The sequence below is a fragment of the Lissotriton vulgaris genome, chromosome 11 (assembly GCF_964263255.1).
Source record: "Lissotriton vulgaris chromosome 11, aLisVul1.2, whole genome shotgun sequence".
NCBI classification, from domain to species: domain Eukaryota; kingdom Metazoa; phylum Chordata; class Amphibia; order Caudata; family Salamandridae; genus Lissotriton; species Lissotriton vulgaris.
In genome coordinates this window covers 133,645,928-133,668,902 of record NC_141699.1, presented here as the reverse complement: position 1 = coordinate 133,668,902, position 22,975 = coordinate 133,645,928, and the positions used below count along the sequence as shown (strand labels likewise).

At 46.7% G+C, this 22,975-nt stretch overlaps 1 protein-coding gene across 1 annotated transcript in view; it reads left to right on the top strand.

The window, feature by feature from the left end:
- Positions 1 to 22,975, top strand: part of DNAH10 (dynein axonemal heavy chain 10) — a 1,963,751-nt gene that overhangs the window by 452,876 nt on the left and 1,487,900 nt on the right. The window contains exon 17 of the mRNA XM_086942901.1: positions 16,869 to 17,033. Within this exon, the coding sequence (XP_086799027.1) occupies positions 16,869 to 17,033 (165 nt within the window). The remainder of the gene's footprint in view (positions 1 to 16,868; positions 17,034 to 22,975) is intronic.

The following is a 22,975-nucleotide window of genomic DNA, read 5'->3' as shown; positions in this document are numbered from 1 at the left end:
GCCTGATGTGTTTGGGCGTCGACCATGACGACGAGGCCTGCTCTGACTGTCAGGCCCTTTCGAGGAAGGCCAGGCGGGAGCGGTCCCGCAGGCGACTCGAAATCCGCCAGTCGGCCCCATGCCGTGTGAGGTCCCGATCCCGGTCCCGGTCCCACGGGAGGTCGAGGGACAGGTCGCGGGTGTAGGAGAGTAGGGTCTGCAATCCAGATTTTTTGCTTTTGTTTCACTGGTTTATGACTTTCTCTGGCTGTGGGCCTGCCAATCAGACCCACAGCCTAGCTGTTCTCTCACTAAATTGACATGTGTACCTTAGGTGCATTATCCAATTGGGACTGGGCCACCTTATCAGACCCTGTAACTCAGGGCATAGGTGTACCCAGGGCCTACCAGGGGCTGAAGCATGTATTATGCCACCCCTGGATGGCCATCTAAATCTGACACAACTGGCTGCACGACAGCTGGGGCAAGGTGGTGTAATCACCCTTTGCTGTAGATATAGTATACCTATATCTAACCCTAAAAATGGGCACACAGATTCCTATCAGTCACTCCTATGGCAGGCCTTGACAATCCTGAAGGCAGAGTGCTTGGAATCGTGTGAAATGGTGCTCTGGCATGAGCTGAGCCCGTTTGCAGCTTGCGGAACCAAGTCCTAATAACTGTTCCATGATAACGCATACCATATACTCTTAAGTGCGGTTAAATGCTATCTCTGGTATTGCTTTATCAAAACATGTCGAGTAAGGTGTCATACGAATTGGAATACTAACCCCTCGCCAATTCTGGCAACGGGGTTAGCATTCCACCCTTCTAGAGGGACACGACATGTATGTAACTGTGAACCCCGGTTAAAGTTAAACGAAGCCTCAGCTCCACAAAATGGATGCTGCCACCACAGACATGAGTCTGACCTCCTGCTGCTGGGAGTCCTTCCAGCGAGGAGAGCTTGGACAAAGGGTTTCCTGTCAGGGGCGGTGCTAGCACCATCCCAGACAGGGTTTTGTGTATCCTGGGTAGGCAGGGCTTTACAGGAAGGTGACTGCTGAGTGGCACCCCGGTGCTCACTACGCATCTGCTGGCTAGAACCAGTTCCAGGGGCACACCAGCCCCTGGCCTGGGGAAAGTCCGGAATGGGAGAGGGGTGTAACCACCCCCCTTCCTGGTCCCACCCCTAGGGCAGGACCTAGTCGTGTACCCACCCCTTTCTTTAGGATAAAGGCAGGAGCGGGGACCCTTCCAAATTAGATCATCTTTGAATCAAGAAACGACTTTCTACGAAAGGACTTCAAGACTCTTCTCAAGATTCTCCCTTGTGGCTAAGGAGTAGTCACCCTGCATCCGCAGGCACCATCTAAGAACTCTGCGGTTTGCTGCACGTCCTTCCTCAGGAATCCGACCGACCAGCACGACGAGACCCGGCTTCCCTGGCACCTCTACCTACCTCTACAGCTAAGCTGAGAACCGTAGGTGCGACGAGACCTCGAGGGACCGGCCATCATCTGAACTGCACAGCTCTTATCCAGCACGACCGCCGAGGGATCCTCTGGTGAGTGCTTTGGGGTCCGAGAAACCCCGACCCTGAGCAGCTCCAGCACCGAAGTCCAGCCTCCCAGCATCTCCGCGATCTGCGTTGGGCCCTTCTGCTTTTTGCTGCTCACCGCGTTGTTTGGCTACTAGCCCGCTGGCTTGTGGCCTTCCTAACGACGCCCGACGACATCACTGCTGCTGGTCTGGTTGCTCCAGACTGGCCCTTGCTCCCTTCCAAAAGAGGAGCACCCCGGACCCTCCTGGTCCACTCCAGACGCCATTTTAGGTCCACCGCGTGGGCTTGAATTTGCCAAGACTTGTTGCCCCAATCCTGGGTCCAGCGACGTCGACAGCTTCATCCATCGTGGGACAGCTCGCTCCTCCATCCTGGTTGCCGACAACGCCTCCTGGTCCGTGAGATCTGCAGAGCACAGCGTCGCCCACTCACCTAGTCGAGGTGACTACCATCCGGTGCCCTCCTGGTGCCACCTGACTACTGGCTAGTAGTCACGAACTTGGTCCCCTCTGCTTTCAGGTGTCATCCATCTTCGATCCAGGCTTGGATCAACTCGAACTATCTTCACTGGTCGCCTGCCAGCATCTTCTTTCTTCAGGCTCCTGGTTCGTCTACGAGGATTCCCGACGTCTTTTGATACATATGCAGCTGCAGCCCCTGGGCTAGGTAAACTCGGCATTTCGGTGCCCCAGCATAGCCTCACTATCCAAGGGTCAGGATCCACTGTCGTTTTCGATCTACCTTATCGGGTTCACCCGAAAACACTTTGTGAAATCTAGCTACCATAGCCTTTGTCCCGCATCCCGCGTGAGAGTGCACACTCTGCACCCGAGTCCCCTAGGCCTCCTACTAGTAATCTGAAGGTTCAGTAACGTAGTCCTAGCGATTCCAAAGCCTATTAGTTCAGTACTTACCTGCCAGTAATTTCGCATTCCACTTTTGTAGTATATGGTTTTTCGTGCCCCTCGGGCATTTGTGTAAATTGTGCAACTTGAAGTATTTTCATAAGAGTTTTGTTGTGTGCTTAGTACCCTGTCCTCATAAAGAGTACAGGGCTGTTGTGATTCTAATAAATACACTGTTTATTTTCATAACACTTGTGTGGTGTCCTTTCACTTGGTGTTCAAGGGGTATATGTGATGGTATAACAGCTGGCTTAACACGCCCTCTAGAGTTTAGCCCGAAGACTGCTCGTATCCACGCTACTAGGATAGCTGGTCTAAGGTTGACTTACAACCAATCACCATAAGGGTCGTTTGGACTGATGCATAGTGATCACTAGAATAGTGAGCAATGCATATCAGGCCAACTTCTCACAGATGGGACGGAGCCGTCACAGCTCCGGGAGTCGGCGCCACTCCTCCGGGTCCAAGTCATCAGGTAAAAAGCATAAGAAGTCGAAGAGACATCATCACTCTTCTGACTCCCCCCGACGCTCGCACGATGCGGCCGGGGGTTCGGGTGACACCGCCCATGCGGCTCCTCCGGATTTGCGGGCGCCGCGTTCGGCCCCATGCCCCCCGGTCCCTGGGCTGAACGCGAAGCCGGAGGAGATTGAGCGTTTCCTCATGGCCATGAGGTCCCTTTCTCCTCCTACGGGTTCCGCGGCGCCTTCGGGCCCAGCGAACCTGTCTGGGGGCCCTAGTGGGTCGGGGGCTACGACCCCGACGCCGTCGGGTGCTTCGGCCTCGACGCCGCCGGCGCCTTCGGGCCCGGCGCCGCAAGGCCCCACGATCCCGACACCGCCGGTGCCCGCTGGACCCTCCTCGGGCGATGGATCGTCACCGGTGGACCTTACGACCCCCCCCGGCGTCGGTCCGTGTGGTGTCCCCTCCGGCGTCGTCCTCGGGCGGCGCCTTCCCCGATGCCTCCTTTCAATCGGTTCCGACGTCGGGACGACGCCTATCGGCGCCGATCTCGACGCCGTTTGGAGATTTTAGTTTCTATGAACCAACCTCATTCAATTACGACCCTGAATCTCAGGAGATGAGGGATGAGGAGGATTGGGAGGGGTCTGAGGACCCTCTGGCCAGAGAGTGGCAGTCTAACATGGACAGGAGACCTTGGGGAGGCCAGTGGCCTGGACACCTCTCCAGACACTGGATTTGTCTCTCCTCCTACCGTGGCTTCGGAGGAGGGTGCTACTTATGGTGTGGTGTTGATGAGGGCTGCCAAGGCCTTGGGCCTTGAGCTCCCCGTCGCGGCCGTGAGGACTAACCTCCTCACTGAGGTCCTTAAGCCGCAGTCATGCTCCATGGAGCCTCTGCTGCCGTTTAATGAGGCCTTGACGGACGTTCTTTTGGGCACTTGGTCCAGGCCCGTTACAGGTTCGCCTGTAGATAGGAACATGGCCAGACGCCACCGCCCGGCCCCGGGTGACCCATGTTTCCTGTCCACCCACCCCACCCCCGAGAGTCTGGTTATCCAGGCCTCTAACTCCCAGACCGCCTTCCCGACGGCCCCCCCGGACAGGGAGTCCAAGAGGTACGAGAACTATGGTAAGAAGAACTTCTCGTCCCTTAGCTTGGGACTGCGGTCTTCCAACACCGCATGCCTCTTGGGCCATTACACCCACTCTCTGTGGGAAACGGTGGCGGAAGTGCTGCCAGAGTGTCCATTGAAGGTACGGGCCAAACTCGGCCAAGCCCTGGTGGATGGCCGGGACGCAGCCAAGTATTCAATCAGGTGCGGACTGGATACTACTGACTCGCTGGGCAGAGCGATGGCTATGACGGTGGCAGTACGACGCCACGCCTGGCTGAGATCCGCCAATTTTTCGGCAGACGTCCAAAATACACTCATGGACATGCCGTTCGATGGCCGTCGCCTCTATGGCGACAAGGCAGACCACGCGCTTGAGCGCTTTAAGGACTCCAGGGCTACGGCCAAGTCCTTGGACCTCTCGGCCCCGCGCCAGCAAATGGTCTGGTGGTGCAAATGGGTGCCTTTCGCTCCTTTCGTGGCCAAGGAAGGGGCGTCCCCACACGTGCCCCCAGCCACTCGCCGCAAACTGTCGTCCAGCGCGGCGGCGGCCGTGGAAACCGCCGGGGAGGCGGTCGGGAAACAAGCGGAGTCAGTCCACACCTGCCCCCACAGCATCCGCCTCTAAACCCTCCTAGTCCGTGCTTTTTGGCCCATGTGACGCCAGTGGGAGGCAGGATTTGCCATCGCCACTCTCACTGGCGCACAGTCACTTCGGACAGGTGGGTGCTGCAGATCGTCCGAAGGGGCTACTCCCTCCCCTTCGATACGACCCCTGAAGCCATGCCACCGCAACACCACCGCGTATCGGGGGATGATTTGCGGATCCTGCAGGAGGAAGTTACGGCCCTCTTGGCCAAGGGGGCCATCGAGCGCGTTCCTGGGCCAGAAGTAGGACGTGGTTGCTACTCCCACTACTTCCTGGTACCCAAGAAGGGCAACGGGGGCCTACGCCCTATCTTGGATCTGAGGAACGTCAACGGCTTCCTCCGGAAGGAGAAGTTCAAAATGCTGACACTGGCTCAGGTCTTGACTGCCCTAGACCCAGGAGACTGGATGGTAGCGTTGGACTTGCAGGACGCATATTTCCACATCCCCGTCCTGCCGGCCCACCGGCGTTACCTGCGGTTCACGGTAGGCCTCGAGCACTTTCAGTTTACGGTGCTCCCCTTCGGCCTTACCAGCGCCCCACGAGTGTTCACGAAAGTGATGGCGGTGGTCGCAGCTCATCTGCGCAGGTTGGGGGTCTCAGTCTTCCCCTACCTAGACGACTGGTTGTTGAAGGCGGGCTCGCCCCAGGCAGTCGTCAGCCACCTCCAGACTACGGCGGATCTCCTGCACCAGCTGGGATTTTCCATCAATGTGCCGAAGTCACACCTGTGCCCCTCTCAGAAGCTCCTTTTCATCGGAGCGGTTCTCAACTCGGCGCAGTTTCGGGTTTACCCGCCTGAACAGCGGGTTCGGGATATACAGGCTCTGATTCCGATCTTCGGCCGTTCTCCCGAGTTTTGGTAAGGTTGACGCTGCGGCTTCTGGGGCTGATGACCTCCTGCATCCTTCTGGTGCATCGCGCACGGTGGCGGATGCGGGCTCTGCAGTGGGACCTGAAGTTTCAGTGGGCCCAGCACCGGGGCAACCTGTCCGACCATGTCCTGATCTCGGAGGGCACTGTGAGACAGCTGCAGTGGTGGCTCACGGACTGCGATTGGGTCAACGGCAGATCCCTCTCCCTTCCCCAACCGGAGCACGTAGTTGTGACGGACGCGTCCCTCCAGGGCTGGGGAGGCCACTTGGGAGAGGCGGAGATCAGAGGACTCTGGTCTCCGGTGGAGTCCCGGCTCCATATCAATCTGTTGGAGCTGCGGGCGATTTGTCTGGCACTGAAGGCATTCCTCCCGTCTGTCCGAGGGAGTGCAGTGCAAGTGTTCACGGACAACACCACCGCCATGTGGTACTGCAAGAAACAGGGCGGAGTGGGGTCGTGGACCCTTTGCCAGGAGGCTCTGCGCCTCTGGCAGTGGCTGGAACATCAGGGCGTGACTCTGGTGGTTCAACACCTGGCAGGTTCTCTGAACGCCAGGGCGGACGAACTCAGCCGTCGGTGCTCGATGGATCACGAATGGCGTCTGAACTCGGACGTGGTGCAAGGCCTCTTTCGGCAATGGGGAGAGCCTTGGTTAGATCTATTCGCCACCGAAGAGAACGCACAATGTCATTGGTTCTGCGCGTTGGAATTTCCAAGGCGGCACTCGCTCGGAGACGCTTTTCGTCGCGAGTGGAGCTGCGGTCTGTTGTACACCTTTCCGCCTATACCACTTCTGCCCAGAGTGCTGAAGAAGATCAAGCGCGACCGGGCATAAGTCATCCTTGTGGCTGCGGACTGGGCACAAAGGTACTGGTATCCCGAGCTACTCAGTATGTCAGTCGATCCCCCGGTTCGTCTGCCTCTTCAGGAGGACCTTCTGTCGCAGCAGCAGGGGACGGTCCTCCACCCAAACCTGTCCAGTCTCCACCTCCATGCTTGGAGATTGAGCGGCGACAGTTGAGGCCATTTGACTTGCCTCCTGAAGTTTGCAACATCATTCTGGCAGCCAGGCGTCCCTCCACAAAGACGGTATACGCCTGTAGGTGGAACAGATTTGTGGCATGGTGCACAGCAAAGGCTGTGGATCCCCTCAATGCCCCTCTCTCTGAGGTTCTTCTCTTTCTTCTCTCTCTTGCCCAGCAGGGCTCTGCTCTGGGCACTATCAAGGGCTATCTTTCAGCTCTTTCAGCCTTTCTGAGGCTGCCTGACCAACCTTCTTTGTTCAAGTCCCCTATAGTAAACAGATTTCTGAAAGGCATCCCTCATACCTTTCCTCCTGTTCCCTTCGTGATGCCTCAGTGGGACTTGAACCTGGTTCTCACGTTTCTGATGTGCGCTCCCTTTGAGCCACTTCACAACTGTCCTCTTCGCCTTCTTTCTCTGAAGACTGCCTTCCTGGTAGCCATCACCTCTGCCAGGAGAGTGAGTGAGCTCCAGGCTCTCTCTTGTAAGCCTCCTTTCCTTTCAGTCCATCCGGACAAGGTTGTTTTAAGGACTAGGCCCTCCTTCTTGCCTAAGGTGGTCACGGCCTTCCACATTGGGCAATCCATCACATTGCCCACCTTCTTTCCACCTCCGCACCCCTCGAGAGAGGAGGAGAGGCTCCACCGTCTGGACCCAAAACGTGCGCTCTCATTTTATCTGAATCGCACACAACAGTTCCGGGTGGATGATCAACTCTTTGTTGGGTACGCGGGCGCTAAGAAAGGGAAAGCGGTGCACAAGCGGACCATCTCTCGGTGGATTATCTTGTGCATCCAAGCGTGTTACTCCTTGGCTAAGAAGGAACCCCCTGTTGGGCTGAGGGCTCATTCCACTCGAGCCACGGCCACTACTACTGCCTTGGGCCGAGGTGTGCCCTTGCAGGACATTTGCCAGGCAGCTACGTGGGCCTCGCTGCACACGTTTGCAAGGCACTACTGCCTGGACAGTCAAGTCCGGAGGGACGGCTACTTTGGCCGTTCCGTCCTCCAGGACTTTCTGGTGTGATTATTGGTTCGCAGACCCACCACCACGGGGATGGTATTGCTGGGGTATCTATTCTAAGGTAAGGAATCTATCACTAACGTGTCTCTTTCAGATGCATAAGTTACTACTTGTGTAACAATATATCTGTAAGAGACATTAGTTAGTGATAGATTCCTTACCGACCCACCCATCCTCCCCGCTCTGCGAACCGATACCTAGGGTTAAGGTCATCCCCTTACAGGGCCCTAGTTTCTTTGCACCAGTGTTGGTTTTTGTCATGGCTCTGCGCTTCTGGCGCGGAAAAGCTGTGGCTAAGAACTGACGTCAGCACGCGGAGGCCGCGTCTAAGTACTCCGACGACGTCATCACGGCGCCCACGACGCCGACGACTAACGCGGAGCTGCAGACGACGCCTACCGACACGCAAGGGTACTGCTACGCGAAACTTTCCGGATCCAGTCTGACGCCTGGGGAGATTCTAAGGTAAGGAATCTATCACTAACTAATGTCTCTTACAGATATATCGTTACACAAGTAGTAACTTGTGCATTTAGGCCCAGATCCTTGTACTGGGGTGAATGTATGACATTGTTCTACATTCTGTCCATCAACTGTGTTTTTTGCAATTTTCACCCAGAGTGTGCTGGGTATACTCAGAAGTGAGTCCCAGGCTCTCCACACCACTGGAGTGAAGCTATCCAGGCTGATTAAGGCTGATAGCCAGAAACCGGTCCTTGGATGCTTGATTCCGGTCTGGGAAAGACATGGCTTGGTAGTTCGGACTGGACTGTTCCCATGAGGCACAGGGTCAGAGCTGATTTGCATATAGCCAGTGTCTAACCCAGGGTGGTGTGGAGTGCAAAAAAACAATGGATTTAGGCCCAGATCCTTGTACTGGGGTGAATGTATGACATTGTTCTACATTCTGTCCATCAACTGTGTTTTTTGCAATTTTTACCCCGAGTGTGCTGGGTATACTCAGACGTGAGTCCCAGGCTCTCCACACCACTGGAGTCAAGCTACCCAGGATGATTAAGGCTGATAGCCAGAAACCGGTCCTTGGATGCTTGATTCCGGTCTGGGAAAGACATGGCTTGGTAGTTCGGACTGGACTGTTCCCATGAGGCACAGGGTCAGAGCTGATTTACATATAGCCAGTGTCTAACCCAGGGTGATGTGGAGTGCAAATAAACAATGGATTTAGGCCCAGATCCTTGAACTGGGGTGAACGTATGACATTGTTCTACATTCTGTCCATCAACTGTGTTTTTTGCAATCTTCATTGATGAAGGGCACAGATCATCTTGTGCAGATCCGGGTCTACATTCTCAGGCTCCAACACTCATTACTCAGTGTCAGAGAATGCTCAGGCTGCTCTTTCATGGGCACCATAATGTAGTGCCTTTTGCCAATCTGGGATCCTCCGGTGCACTGCACTTCCGTTGGAGCAAAGGAAAATGGGGTTGTGTGGCCAAAACTCAGGCCAAGGGGCTCAAGGGACTGCACACTGTCAGAGGTTACCAGCACATGACAGGTGGAAAACTGAAGCCTCAAAACAACAGGAATCCTTCTCTTTCGCTCTTTTGCACTGAAATTCTGGTTCTGTGGCAAAACCAGATCCTCCTTCTTCTCTGATGTTCAACGCCTTCTGATGAAGCAAGCACAATACTTTGAAGATACCATTGATGGCGCGCTGGCGATCAATTTCCAGCCTTGCTACTTTCTGGGTGCTGAGACTAGTGACGTAGGAAATGTGACACAGTTTTTAGTTTCCTTCAATTAAGTACAAAAACAGTTCATTGTATAACAAGGGGACTGCAAGCAGGTGGCCTGCAATCTTCAAAGGAGTGGCCATACGCCATGGGACAATTCTGGTCTAGAATACACTGTCATTCTTAAAGGCAATACAAAGACAAAGGCAGTAGGCAAAACAGTGCCTCTAGCCTCTTCAATTGGGTTTCCATGTGATAGCATATCCTCTATCATTTAAGGTTAGATAGCGACATGGGAATTCTATCTGAATGGATGTCCTCACACATAGTGGCATCGTCTAATGGGGTAAACACATTTTTTCTCTCAATGATTACATATTGGTGTTCCTAAATTCCTTATCTAAAACATCTCAAAAGAGAAATCGCATAATACAGATTATCAGGGACATGTAGATACCTCCCTTTTAATAACTGTGCATCAGGTGCACTATGCAATACACAGGCTAATGATCAAGATGTGGAAACAAAAGACAAGAACTAGAGTGTCCTGGTGTTTCCATGATTTGGGAACACATCTGATCCCACCGAAAATTAAAAAAGCAGGAACAAAAGGGTAAAAATCCAAATTAAAATAGTCATTGAAAATTTGTCATGTTCAAAAAAATAAATGTAAGGTATCTCCTATTGAGGTGGAAAACTTGTCTTACTATAGTATTGAGTCAGTTAACCAGTCCATCACTACCCTGACAGTCAGACTGGAAAACATCGAAGTAGGCCTAAAAAAAATTCTTGAAAACCAGTCTGGTCATACAAAAGGGAATTATGCAAAATATGGGGGTCTCTGGTACATTACTGCAGTTTGGAAGTGTGAACCTGAACAACACACCAGTAATAATAAAAGGGCTGACTGGTGAAAGGAATATGGAAAAAGGAAATGGGACAAGGACACAGCTAAAATCCTCAATAACTAGGCACAATACGACATTGGTCAGGGGAGAAAAAGAAAAATCTATAGGAAGAACAAGAAATTACTTGGGTGATAGTCAAGCATGTGACATAATACCAAGAGTATGGGTGATACACAAAAAGTCAAAATAGTACACAAATTTTACTCTACCGCTGGCCGCTACACCATATACGGTAACCTCAGCTAATGTTCCAGTTCCTTCTTCAGGGAAAAATGAAACCTTGTTTCCTTTATGGTACAAAGCCATACACTACTTAGGAAGCAGAACAAAACTGACTAATGTAATATAGAAATTAGGTCACCATGTACAAGAGTCACAGATCTATAATTTATCCTTACGTCCAATCAGGATACATAAATCTAGGGCTGCCTGTTCCTTAAGGTAAGAAGCAGTAACGTGACTAACAGCAGGTGACACACTTTGATCCTGTATATCTCTTTTATTTTTATTCAAATACCATTATAGCCAAATTTGACATACACTGGTGAAGTGTTGTCTGTCTTGTTTAATATGATATCTGTGAAATTTAGTATCAGAGCAAATCTACCCAATTGCTGTGCAGCGATATGCATTGTCATGTACATCCCTTCACAACACAGGTAAACTTGTAATAGTATCAAAAGCAGCAACATAAAACAAAAACATGCTAAAAAATAAAAAACGCACATGTCAAGCCATCAGATATACTTGTGGTATATCAAGCACAAAACGCATAAATAAAACAATAGCATATATAAATGAGAAGTGACGCACAACACCATGTCATGTACTTTATGCACTGTGAACCTGCAGCCCAAAACCCAATATTCGGGCCTGCTTAATTTGTCAGGTTTAAAATCCTCACCCTCCTTTTGACAGCAGAACACCAGTTAGTGGAGATTTAGCTGTCAAATACAACTTACTGTGTCTCTTCTGACACACAGGACCAGCAGGAACAATTCATAAAAGGATAAAATGCAAAAATATGTAAAACGCACGAACATTTCTTTTCAAAGAAGTCATAATAAAAAAAACACATCTGTTTCAACATACTGCTGACACTGCACATAACACACAAAATATCAACTATAACCAACCATCTTTTGAAAACATGCTAAACCACCTTAATTTTGACTTTCAAAAAATAAAAGTCTTTCACAGACACTCTACCTGTCCCGTGTGCCAACCACCTTTGAGGCCCTGCTTTTCCAAGCAATGATTTCTCCATCTGTTTACACTCACTCCTAACTCCCACCTCACTGACCTTAAGGTCAAAATCTGCCTTGCGGGCTCCTCAGCCCTCTCCCTCTTCCTTACTCTGAGGCTGACAATGACAAAACACCTTCCCAACTCTTTCTAACCTGCAATAATCAACCATATTTAAAAAACACATGATATATATATTACTCCTTTTAGGGGCTACAATTTATTCATTCTTAGATTATTAACCCCTCCCATGTTCATGACGGAGCCGCTCTGTCATGAGCATCGGCTGAGCTGTGCTCATGACGGAGCGGTTCCGTCATGGCCCTGCCGAGGCGCCTGTGCGGCGCTGATTTTGCGCCTGCGCAGCGCGTTCTATTAAGCGGGCCGGGCCATGACGGAACCGCTCCGTCATGAGCACAGCGCAACGGCGGCTCGTGACGGAGCGGCTCCGTCACGAGCATGGGGGCGCCACTCGGGCCCCCCCCCTAGCGCTGCGGCGGAATTGCCGCCGCAGCGAAGGGGTTACCAACTTTAGAACAAATGTTTGCTACTACCCTAAGCAATGGTACTCATTTCAGCAACCTTAATTGTATGAACGTCTCAGTAGGTCCAGAGCTAGAGTTAAAACCTTCAACCCTGTTATTAAACTCAAACCTCTGTACCAGGCACATTGGTTCACTGAGCCATTAAAAGCAACCCCAAATGGGAACAACCTGCAAATTTGTATTAGACCTGAATGTATGCATTTACTGTAGCCTAAGGCACGTTAAAGCTATTTTAAATGGCAAGAATGCTGTTTGAATAAGGACAATTTTACCCAAATTCGACTTTGATATTTGGGGCACTTAAAAATAAATATCCTATCATTGTGTTACATATTAATCATTCTCAGAATGTTCTTTACAGATTACAGAGATGGACAGTAGGCATATCTCTTGTAAGTCTTTAGAAAAATTAGTTTTTTACGCCTGCGCTAAGTGAAATTCCATATGCTAATGTCCTCATTATGCAGTGCAACACAACTCAAATTAAATTATAATGCTAGGAGGTCACAGTATGAGCATTAAGCTTTATAAATAGTAAAAAACGAATTTAGAAGCACTTATTTTTAATAATTATTTTTCATAATTAATAATTATTTTTAATAAACCCAATAATGTTTGATAATACCACAAATAAAAGCAAGCTGCATCTCTTGCCTATCATTTTAGACGCATTCATTTATAAGCCTAAGCACAGAAGCCTAACTTATAACATGACAAACATTTTTGCGCCACATTTTTTTCTTTCTAAAAAGGACAATTTTTATTTAGCAACAGAACCAAGAATATGCTTACAAAAAATGCTTAAAGAGAGGAAACCCTTAATTGAAATGTCTTTCTGTAATACAAAATAATGAACCTTAGTTTGTAACCTTTTTTTAAAACACTATTCTGAAATGCAAAGATTCACCCGTGTTTAACTGAGGGCAAAGTCCTGGCTGAGTAAATACTCCTGTTTATTTAGCTTGTCTCCCAGGGTTGTAACATGAGCACGATGACAGTCTTTTTCAAATGAAGACATATCTATGTGTGTTCTATAATATGCGTTTGAGTTCAGCAAAAACTTACTTCAGCTGAAGTGTTTGCCTGTTAATTTCTAATACAATGTATGTAAGTAAAAATGCTATAAGTTTGTTTTTCTACAAAACACACCATTCGTTTTTCGGGGCCTTTTTATTCCTAGTGAATGTGAATTTGAATCTTATTTTTTTTTTAAGCATTTAGACATTTTGCTTAATAGACTGAAAACATCAAAAAGAAACACAAACACACATTTGAGCTCATTTCAGACATAAACAAAAAGGGGTCAAACACTCAGGACACACAATACGGCGCGCTTTAGCCATGCATTTCATAAATAGCGCCATCGCTATGTACTTACAAAACTTGCACTAATGGGAAAACCACATAGACATTTAAACACACATTTAACCCACAGATCAACACTTAGGACTGAAACAAAGGACAGCCCACAGACTGTACTTAAACCAAACCATTTATAAATACTAGTTGTAAGCCATATTTACAAGAAACGCTTCTCAATAATGTTCAAAAAGACTGCAAAAACAGACTGCTACATATCCAAGAACCCAAAACACACTCAATTCACTAGCTTTGGCTGGCAGAACACCAAAAAATCATTCTGCATTTCTTCATTTATAAAATTGCGCAGAACAAAGGATCCTTGTTTTGTATTATTTCATATTTTAATTCCCTGGGGATACAAAATCACCAAGGAAGAAATATGTTTTTAAATCTAAACCTATTTAGATATTCCCTCTAGGGGAGCCGGCTAATTTACCTCACATCACACTATGGTACCTTTCAGAAAAGCAACACATTCTTCGATGCGAGCTTTAAAACAGGCATGCCAAAAATATTTGCAGAATTATGCAAATATTATAATCAAAGTAGTACTTAAGGTACTCTTTGTACGTGCACCGTTCAACTAAATCAGATAGAGAAAAATCTGCCTACACAAATTGCAATTTGCATATCAAATCCATACATATCTAAAGTTAGCCAACACAAATTCCCAAATTCCAAAGCTACAGTAAGGGTTACTAAAACTACCTTACTTTTACCAATCAAAATGTTCTCCAAATTCTAACTGTCAAGTTCTACATGACCTAACGGTCTTTTTTTTTTTTTAAATACTCACGCCAAAAAGGTTCTCAGTCAGGAGTGACATCACGTGGAATATCAAAATCAGGAAGATCAGAAATATACTGGGATGCAAAGACAAAGAATCCCCAGAATCTCTGTGCACAGAGTAGTAGAGCCCCGTCCTGTCTTCCTCAGTAGATTTCAGTCTCCTGACAAGATCACTCCCTCTGAAAGTCACTTCTCTGATGAAGCCCACATTGGCTGCGCCATTTGAAGAAACAAAATCTTCATTCTCAGGGGTCTCACTAATACAAAAGAATAATCTGACACAGAAGCTGGAATATAAAGAGAACATTTTTATTAAACTTAAATAAGTGAGACTATGTCACACAGAAGCCTTAGCAAATGAATGAGGCAGTCTGAGGAGTACAAAAAACAGAGGCCTTATATATGCTTAGGGTTACAAAACTCAGCATAAAAGTAAGGGGCAGTCCTAGTTTTTGCAAGCATGCAAAATACCTAATAAGGGCATACAAGATCTGCCAAATATTAGCGAATAGGAAAACATTCAAACAAGCCATCATGTAACCAGAACATCCCCATTGAGTTGTGCTTTTGCCCAACCCGATAAGCCAATCAATTACACCACCTATAGATCAATCAGTAATGGCAGTACATGTCTGTATGCTTCAAAGGAAAGGTTGTGGAATAGGAAAACACAGGGAGAGAATAGCGAAGGCCAAAAGATAAGATACAGCACGAAAAGAATGCTAAAGGCTAACAGATAGTTGATACAGGGATTAGGCAGTCCAGACAAGGATTAGTTTAGGCCTCTGAGATGAGTTTCAAGACAAGGACAGAGGGGGTTTTCAACACATTGCAGTCCAAAAGGGCAGAGACACTTCGAGAATCATGCAGCCTGTGTAAAGGCAACACAAAATGGAGTTTGAATGTAAAATGGAGTCGAAATTAAGGAACCTCAGCACCAGTGTTGGTTTTTAACATGGCTCTGCGTTTCTGGCGCGAAAAAGCTGTGTCTAAGTACTGACGTCAGCACGCGGAGGCGGCGTCTAACTACTCTGACGACGTCATCACGGTGCCAACGACGGACGCGGAGCCGCAGACGACGCCTACCGACGCGCAAGGGTACTGCAACGCAAAAGTTCCGGATCCAGTCTGACGCCTGGGGATATTCTAAGGTAAGGAATCTAATACTAACTACTGTTTCTTACAGATATATTGTTACCAAAGGTAAGTAACTTGTTCTTTGATACTAAGATGCATGATCTACAAGCTTAAACTTTTAAAATTCTTGGTGTCTTTTTTGTTGATGCATGCTGAGGCTGTATTCTATTTTATTTTTGGAGTTTTAAATAGCGCTTACAAGACCCGAAGGGTTTCAGAGCGCTTCACAGCAGCAGAACATGAACAGAACTATTGACATTCAAGCAGCAAAGCATGAAAAGAGCAGCATAATATGAATAGAAGCATAGACATTAGGGGACAATGATTAGAGTCAAGAGTACTGGGGGTCCCATAGATCCTGTTCATTGTCCAGAGGCAAAGAGGTGACGGTTGAGGAGAAATTCTTTTAGTTGTCTCTTGAAGATCGTGAAGGAGGGATTAGTCCTGATGTGGGTAGGCAGATAGTTCCAGATTTTAGGCCATTCCCAGAGAAAGAATGGGAGTTTTGTCTACAAATAGTTGTGTTTAGACATGTCTCTCTTTACTGCTCAGTAATACCACATACTAATGAACTCTCCCTTAATTTACTGTTGGGTGTGCACAAACTGAAAATATCTGTCTCAATAAAGTGAGTGAAATAAAGTGCCGACTCCCCATATTCTTACCAGAAATAAGACTCACTTTCTGCAGGAAAAAGTTTAAATCTGTTCATGCATTAAACATGATTGACAATCAGAAATTACTTAATCACTTTTGCACAAATCGTAGAACATCTATGGTGTACATATGCAATTTATGGAAACAGTGCTTAATTTGAGCATTACTAGGGTGTCATAGTGAATGAGAGTATGTTTAATGGATGTGAATATAAAAAATCAGTGATGAAGAACCTGTAGTAATTTCTTTTTATTTCCTCAGTGTAGTAGACCCTAGTTTCTTTACCAAAAGCCACAACGTCAACTTATAAGAGACCTAAAATATACACAAATTGTCAAAGCATATGTTAGGGGAAAAGCAAGTAGAAGCACGCCAATCAATTTAAAATACATAAGGTGGATTTAGGCACTGATGATATTTTAGGTGACATTTTAAACTTTCCAATTTGTAAAATACACATGCGTTGGATTACTCAAATAAGCTAAAGTAATCTTTTCATATATACTTGGCAATACTCAAAGCATGGGTCATTGGAAAGGTATGTGAATTAGCCAAAAGTTGTTCCCTACGTGGATAGAAATAATCGACTTATTGAAGTAGCTATGATTGTTTGATAATACTTTTATGAATTGTGTGCAAAATCTCCCTGCACAGAAATTGAGGCTTGTTATATTTAAATAACATAGGACATATTAAAAATGAGCCACTACTCCTGGAAGACCTAAGCTATCTTCAAACTAGTTTTTACCCATTGGATATTGTGTTGCTCTGATTCCTGACATGGACAAAGTAGCTCCCTCCCTTTACTTGGCATATTCTCACATTAGATCCAGTTGCAACGTATAACACTTTGTTATTATGTAAGACAGTAGCCTTAAAGCAAGCATTGTTGACTAAGCTCTACGTCAAGGTATATCATTATATTTTTTTTCTAAGGTATTGGGGATTACATTACCCGCTGTACCCAGGGAGTTGTAAAGTTTGAATCACTTGTTCACCAGATCCAGAAGAACGCACAGGACATCAACACCAAATTGGAATCGATTGAATCTGCCAACCTGTTTAAGTTCATGCATGCAGAACTCAGACATGAGCTCCCTGGTAGGTCTAGATATTAACTTTATGTGAACATTTTTGTTGGAACAGTGAAATTCATATTATACAGTATTTTAGAAGTCTGGTAATTTAAATTACAAGAATTTTAACATGTCCCTGAGTTTCAGAAAGGTAATCTCAGTTCTTGTACATGTATAATTTAATTTAAACAGAAACACAAATTACCCTTTTTTCTCAACATGTTATTGATTTCATTATAGTTGCTTCAAACTGTAAGTGTAGAATTTTTAAAAAGTAATATCATTCCTGCCCAAACTATGGGGTATTCTTTGAAGTATGCCTCCGCCTTCTTAGCTGACCTTCAGATGTACCCTTATTTCATATTGACATTCTTGTTGGAACTGACACAAACAAGGCGTATTGATGCAGCTAGTTGCCCTTTTTTCTTCACAATTTCCTCATGCATCATTGATTCACCCTTATTTCCACTGTTGCAGCCAAAGAAGTGGAGCTGCTTATCCCTCAGGTAATAGGACCCCTGAGGTTTTCTGCAAAGTTATCCTAGTTCATTCTGGTTTGAATTGAAAGAAAATGTGTTTCCCAACATCATAATGGCCATTAACAGATATTAGTACCAGCAAGATGGTCTTTAAGTTCCTGACCTGCCAGAGGCATCTTCTGTGACTTGCACTTAACATATTTGAATTCCGGAAACACCACTGAATTGGTTAATAATAACTCTTGAGGCTGCAAAATGATATATATGATGCACTGTATAAAAATGGATTATTGTTATTTTTTATGTGCATTATGACCTATCCTTGTTTTGTCCGTAAGTACACACTTTTGTCAAACTCCATTTTGCTTAATGTCCTTCTGAAAACATTCATTTTTGATCACTAGTGGTCATGTGATTGTGCCACTTCATTTGGTTTTATTAAGAGAAATATGTGCTGTTCATTCTTACTTTCCTTTTATGTTGCTTCAAACACTTTACTGTTTCAGCTAATGGAATTTCTTTCTTGACAATTACATTCTAGAGTTAAGGTCCTTTGCTATCCCCTCACAGATTCTTTTCACTTGTTGTAATTAATTTAACATGTTGGATAGTGGGAATGTAATTAGATTTGATATGAACATATGTTGAGGCAGTTTTTCCGAAGTCCGAATGCGCAGTGCAATATGCTGTGGAAGCCCCTTCCATTAATTCTTCAAAACTCAGGAGAGAAGGCAATAGCCCCTTGCCAAGATGGATCCACAAGTTAGGACACCTACTCCACTTTGCTAAGCATGAGGTGAGGTATTGTACTGTATTCATATTTGAATATGGCTTTCCAAGTTTTCAAGTCTCATCCACTTACTTTCTCAAGTGATTATGTCCATCAAATAGCATATATTTGTGGATAAAACCTCATGCCTGAAAGATGTGCTTTTGAGATACCCGTACCTTTTTATCACTGTAGCATTGCCAATTTGCCTAAAACCATTATGGGTGAATCCACTGATGCGTGCATTAGTAATGAAGATGTATTCTCACTTTTTTTCAATATAGCCCTTGTCTGCAACTTGTCTCCTCTGGACAGGTTTTCCAAGAAAGGAGCACTGTCATTAGAGATCTGTCAATCTTATCTCAACAATGTATTCAACGTATTTGATATTATGGATACTTATAGCATAGGAACAGGTCATATTCTGACATTCCATACCATACAACATGCATTGCATGACACATGAAAGACAGGGTAAGTTGAACCTCCTTTATACCTCACATTACATGCACTTTTGACTCCGGACAGCACAACTCATGCTGTCTCCATTGTAAACCCATCCCTCAATTCTACACCATCGTATTATGCAGTGGGTGCACATGCTAGATGGGTTGGTGTCTTACTGCAAATATTGTTGGCCAAAGCTTGGTCCAAGATGTTTCTGCAGGTGAAAGAGGGATCCCACAATCCAAGATTCCGATTCACGCATTTTAACTATCTCCCCTTGAAGGACTGGGTTATTCTAAGACCCAGCGGTGCCAGGGATAACACCTGAAACCTTCGTGGGTTACCTGTTCCGGCGTACAAATGACAGAGACACTAGACACTTCCTTCGGCGTCAAAGATTCGAGGTTTATTTACTGCAGGGAACACAGAAGTCACAAGAAGTACAACACGTGTAGGTTCTAGGAGACTGCTTCGAATTGTATCTGTAGATCGCTCCTTTTATACAATTTTCTGTCATAGGATAACATGACAAACAAAAGGTTACAACCCACTTCCCACAGTACATTTCATAGGGAGTCGCTTTCATGTATTCAGGGCCCGGAACATAATTACAGTAGTATTTGGCAGTTCCCAACTGTAAAAGTACATCTTCCCACCATTAGTACATTCCGTTTGGCTATAAACGAATCAAGGAAGAGACAGAAACAGGTGCAGAGGAAGACAAGGATGGTGAATCAATCGAAGAGAGTTAAAAGGGGGTGGTATCAGGAAACACGATTGCAGGGATCAAAGGGGACGTGCCCTATGAATAACAATAGATCGGCACGGCAAGATGAGCCTCGAGCGGGGCCATCTGCCTTACAGTGTCATCTCCCTCATCATAAAGACACCCTCAAAGGAACACGTGTCTTCCGCAAGAGTTTGGGAATCCCAGGGTCACGAAGCGGACAGCGTCCGTTCGCTGGCTACTTGAGGGCAAGAAACAAAATGGATGCCATATCTAAAATGGAACCCGTGGGTTCAGATGAAGAAACCCACGAAACAAACGAACGGTTTAGGCTAATACAGCGAAAACGTGTACACCCACTAAACTCGTCATTTGCGGTTCATAGATACCAGACTCAACCATATTCGGGCGAGTCGAAAACACCACTTACAATTGTCACAGAACCTCAGACGCTCCTTTTGCCCTCATGTAGGCAAGCACTAGTCAGAATCAGAATCGATCTCAATATTCATCAGACCATGTAGATGCTGCTGCAACATTATTCTATCCATCAGCGCTTCCTTGGTGACAGGCGGCCGCCTTATACACGTTGTAGTGCAAAGGCCACATAAGGCAGGACCACACTGCACACAAAGACAACACGTGAACAGGAATGCCGCAACAACCCCAATGATCATCAGAATCTTCCAACCCCAAGTCGACATCAGGCCCCAAAACCACCCAAGTAGCGTCCAATCCCCTACGTCCACGTGTATGGACTCTGAGATCTTATGCAACTTCGAGATGGCTTGATAGACAGTTGGAGCGTTGTCAGGAATGAAAATACAACAACTCGAATGGATCACTTTACATACTCCACCTCTATCTGCTAAGACGACGTCTAAAACCATACGATTTTGTAACGTCATAAGCCTGTCTGCCTGAAGCTCTGCTGTGATGTTACCAAGGGCACTTGCAGTGATATTAGCGGTCGATTCCACCACTCGAGTCAACTGTCTCAGGTTCTTACTATTAATCATAGGTCCCCAAAACGGCAAGAAACCCTTAAAGAAGTCTCCTGCTTCTTGATCGGCAGTGTCCTCTTTACTAATCACTCCTCTCACAACTCTAGTCTTGTGATAATCTGAGGCGACTGTAAAAGTCGGCGGCAACAAATTTGCGATATAACAGGTGCCCGAGAAGTCAAGGGGCAACCATGTATATGCACGGTCGTAACAGACAAAGTACGTACCCTTGGCAGTCAAAAGAACAGGTGAAGAGAGCATTGGTAAAACATACGTGTCAGTGAAAGCACTCTCCCCAAGATGAGCTCTCGGGCTTCGACCACGGCCTTTCAAACAGAAATTACCGAGGTGGGGTACGATCCATATTGGAGATGAACTTTTGAGCTGTCTATCACTTACTAGCACACTATACTCAGCCTCACTCAGATCCCTATAGGCTCGCACCTCTTCCTCTGGAATAAGCGATGGATCAAAGATATCCCTATCTAAATCAGCAATCGCTATCGCCAAAGACTTATGGTACGGGCCGGGACCAAAGTGTGGAGAACGTGGCTCTCGATTGGGGTAGGAATCTAGTGCGCTACGAAACATTGTTTGGAATGCTCGAGCTGAACCCTGGGAACTGTAAGGAAGGACCAGGTACGGAATTCCCTTATCAGTGGTATGTGGCATTAACCCACACACCCAACAATTGGTGGTGTTCATCACCAACTGATGCTGATGAAGGAGCTGAACGAAGGAATTGTTCATAAATTCCGCACGTCTAACCTGCTCGTGTTGAGGTAGGATATGGAAGGAATGAGGAGAAACAGTGGAGGTAGGTTTAGGTTCCGAAGAAGGGGTAGGTGAGGCAGAAGGCAATAATGACTGTATCATGTAATACACCCCACCCACCAATAACGAAGAAACAGTTACGAATAGGAGGAACACCTGAAACATGAAGCATTTTGTACGTGCAATTCTATGTAGTTTGAATCTTTGAGCTTGAGCCTTTTCCAGTTCCGACAGCTTCGAGAAAGCCATCCTCTAAAACCGTCCGCAACGTTCTTGACGCACTTCGTTCTGTGTAGCAATGGTCGATCCCCAGGAGTTCCTAGGAATCGACGGTCTCCAACCTAGTGTCGAGACCTACTAACCAGAAGGAAGTAGCCGCACAGCCTTACGGTCCACCCGGATGTAAGGTACTTTAATTAAACAGTATATACAAAATCTCCTAGCTGTGGAAACAAATACACATATGCAGGAAAAAAACTCAAAATTTACAAAATCACAGTTATTCAAAAGTGTTCAGAGTGATGATGGGGTTACGTGGATGTCAGGGGAGAAAATATTTTTTATTTGTCTCTAGTGTTGGAACGGAGAAAATATCTGCTTCTCCCAGGACGAGTCTGATCTTCAAACAGTTGGTCAGATGATGAAACAGAATCTTGTCGACCAGACAATTGTTCATATCTTGAGTTCCTTGATGACAAATGTTCAACAATATCGTCCGGCTGCACTGAGGTATCTCCGACAGGTTGAGCGTCGCTAAATGGAGCAAAGTTCGGTACAACCTCGGCTTCAGACGAGGCGTTGCCCTTCCGTACCCACGAGTCCGCTGGCAAAGGTATGGGTACCTTCTTGGTGTGGGTGGCGTGCACCCAGTGCTTGCGACCCTCCAAACGAACAGCAGTTCTCGTGGCAAGGAGCACCTGGTAGGGTCCAATAAATCTGGGTTCAAGGTTTCGTTTTCGGCCAAAATTCCTCGTCACCACCCAGTCTCCGGGCTGGAGCTGGTGGCCTGGACCCTCCGTCTGCCTCGGTAGTGCTTCAAAGACTTGTTGGTGAATTAACCTCAGTTTAGCAGTCAGATCATGAAGATAATCGATCAACATTGGATACTCAAGATCAGAAAACACACTGGGTCTGGGGACCCCCCAAACATTGGCAGGATGGCCGAACACAATCTCATATGGGCTAAGCCCTACTCGAGAGTGTACAGTCGTCCTAGTTGACAGCAGAGCTAAAGGCAAAGCGTCAGGCCACGAGAGACCAGTCGTAGCCTGAATCTTCGTGAGTTTTAATTTGAGAGTGCCATTGTACCCTTCAACCAAACCTGCTGACTGGGGATGATTGGCGCTGTGGGATTTTTGTGTAATTCCAAGGCCCTTACACACACTCTTCATCACACTCCCCACAAACTCACTTCCATTATCAGACCATACAATCCGTGGCATTCCATACCGAGAAAGTATTCCTTCAGCAGGACTTTCGCAGTGGACAGGGCAGTATTGTCTTTAAGAGGGTAGGCTTCAATCCATCGGGAGAATGCGCAAACCACAACTAAAACGTATTTTAAGTTATTGCATCGCTCCATATGGATGAAGTCTAACTGAATCACCTCAAAGGGACATGAAGGGGGAGCAAAATGGCCAGGGGGTGTAGGAGTTCCCTTACCAGGATTGTACATCATACATATCATGCAATTCTTAACCAATCTCTCAGCACACTTAGCAATACCATCATTCTTCCATACAGGGGACAACAACTTACAAATACCTT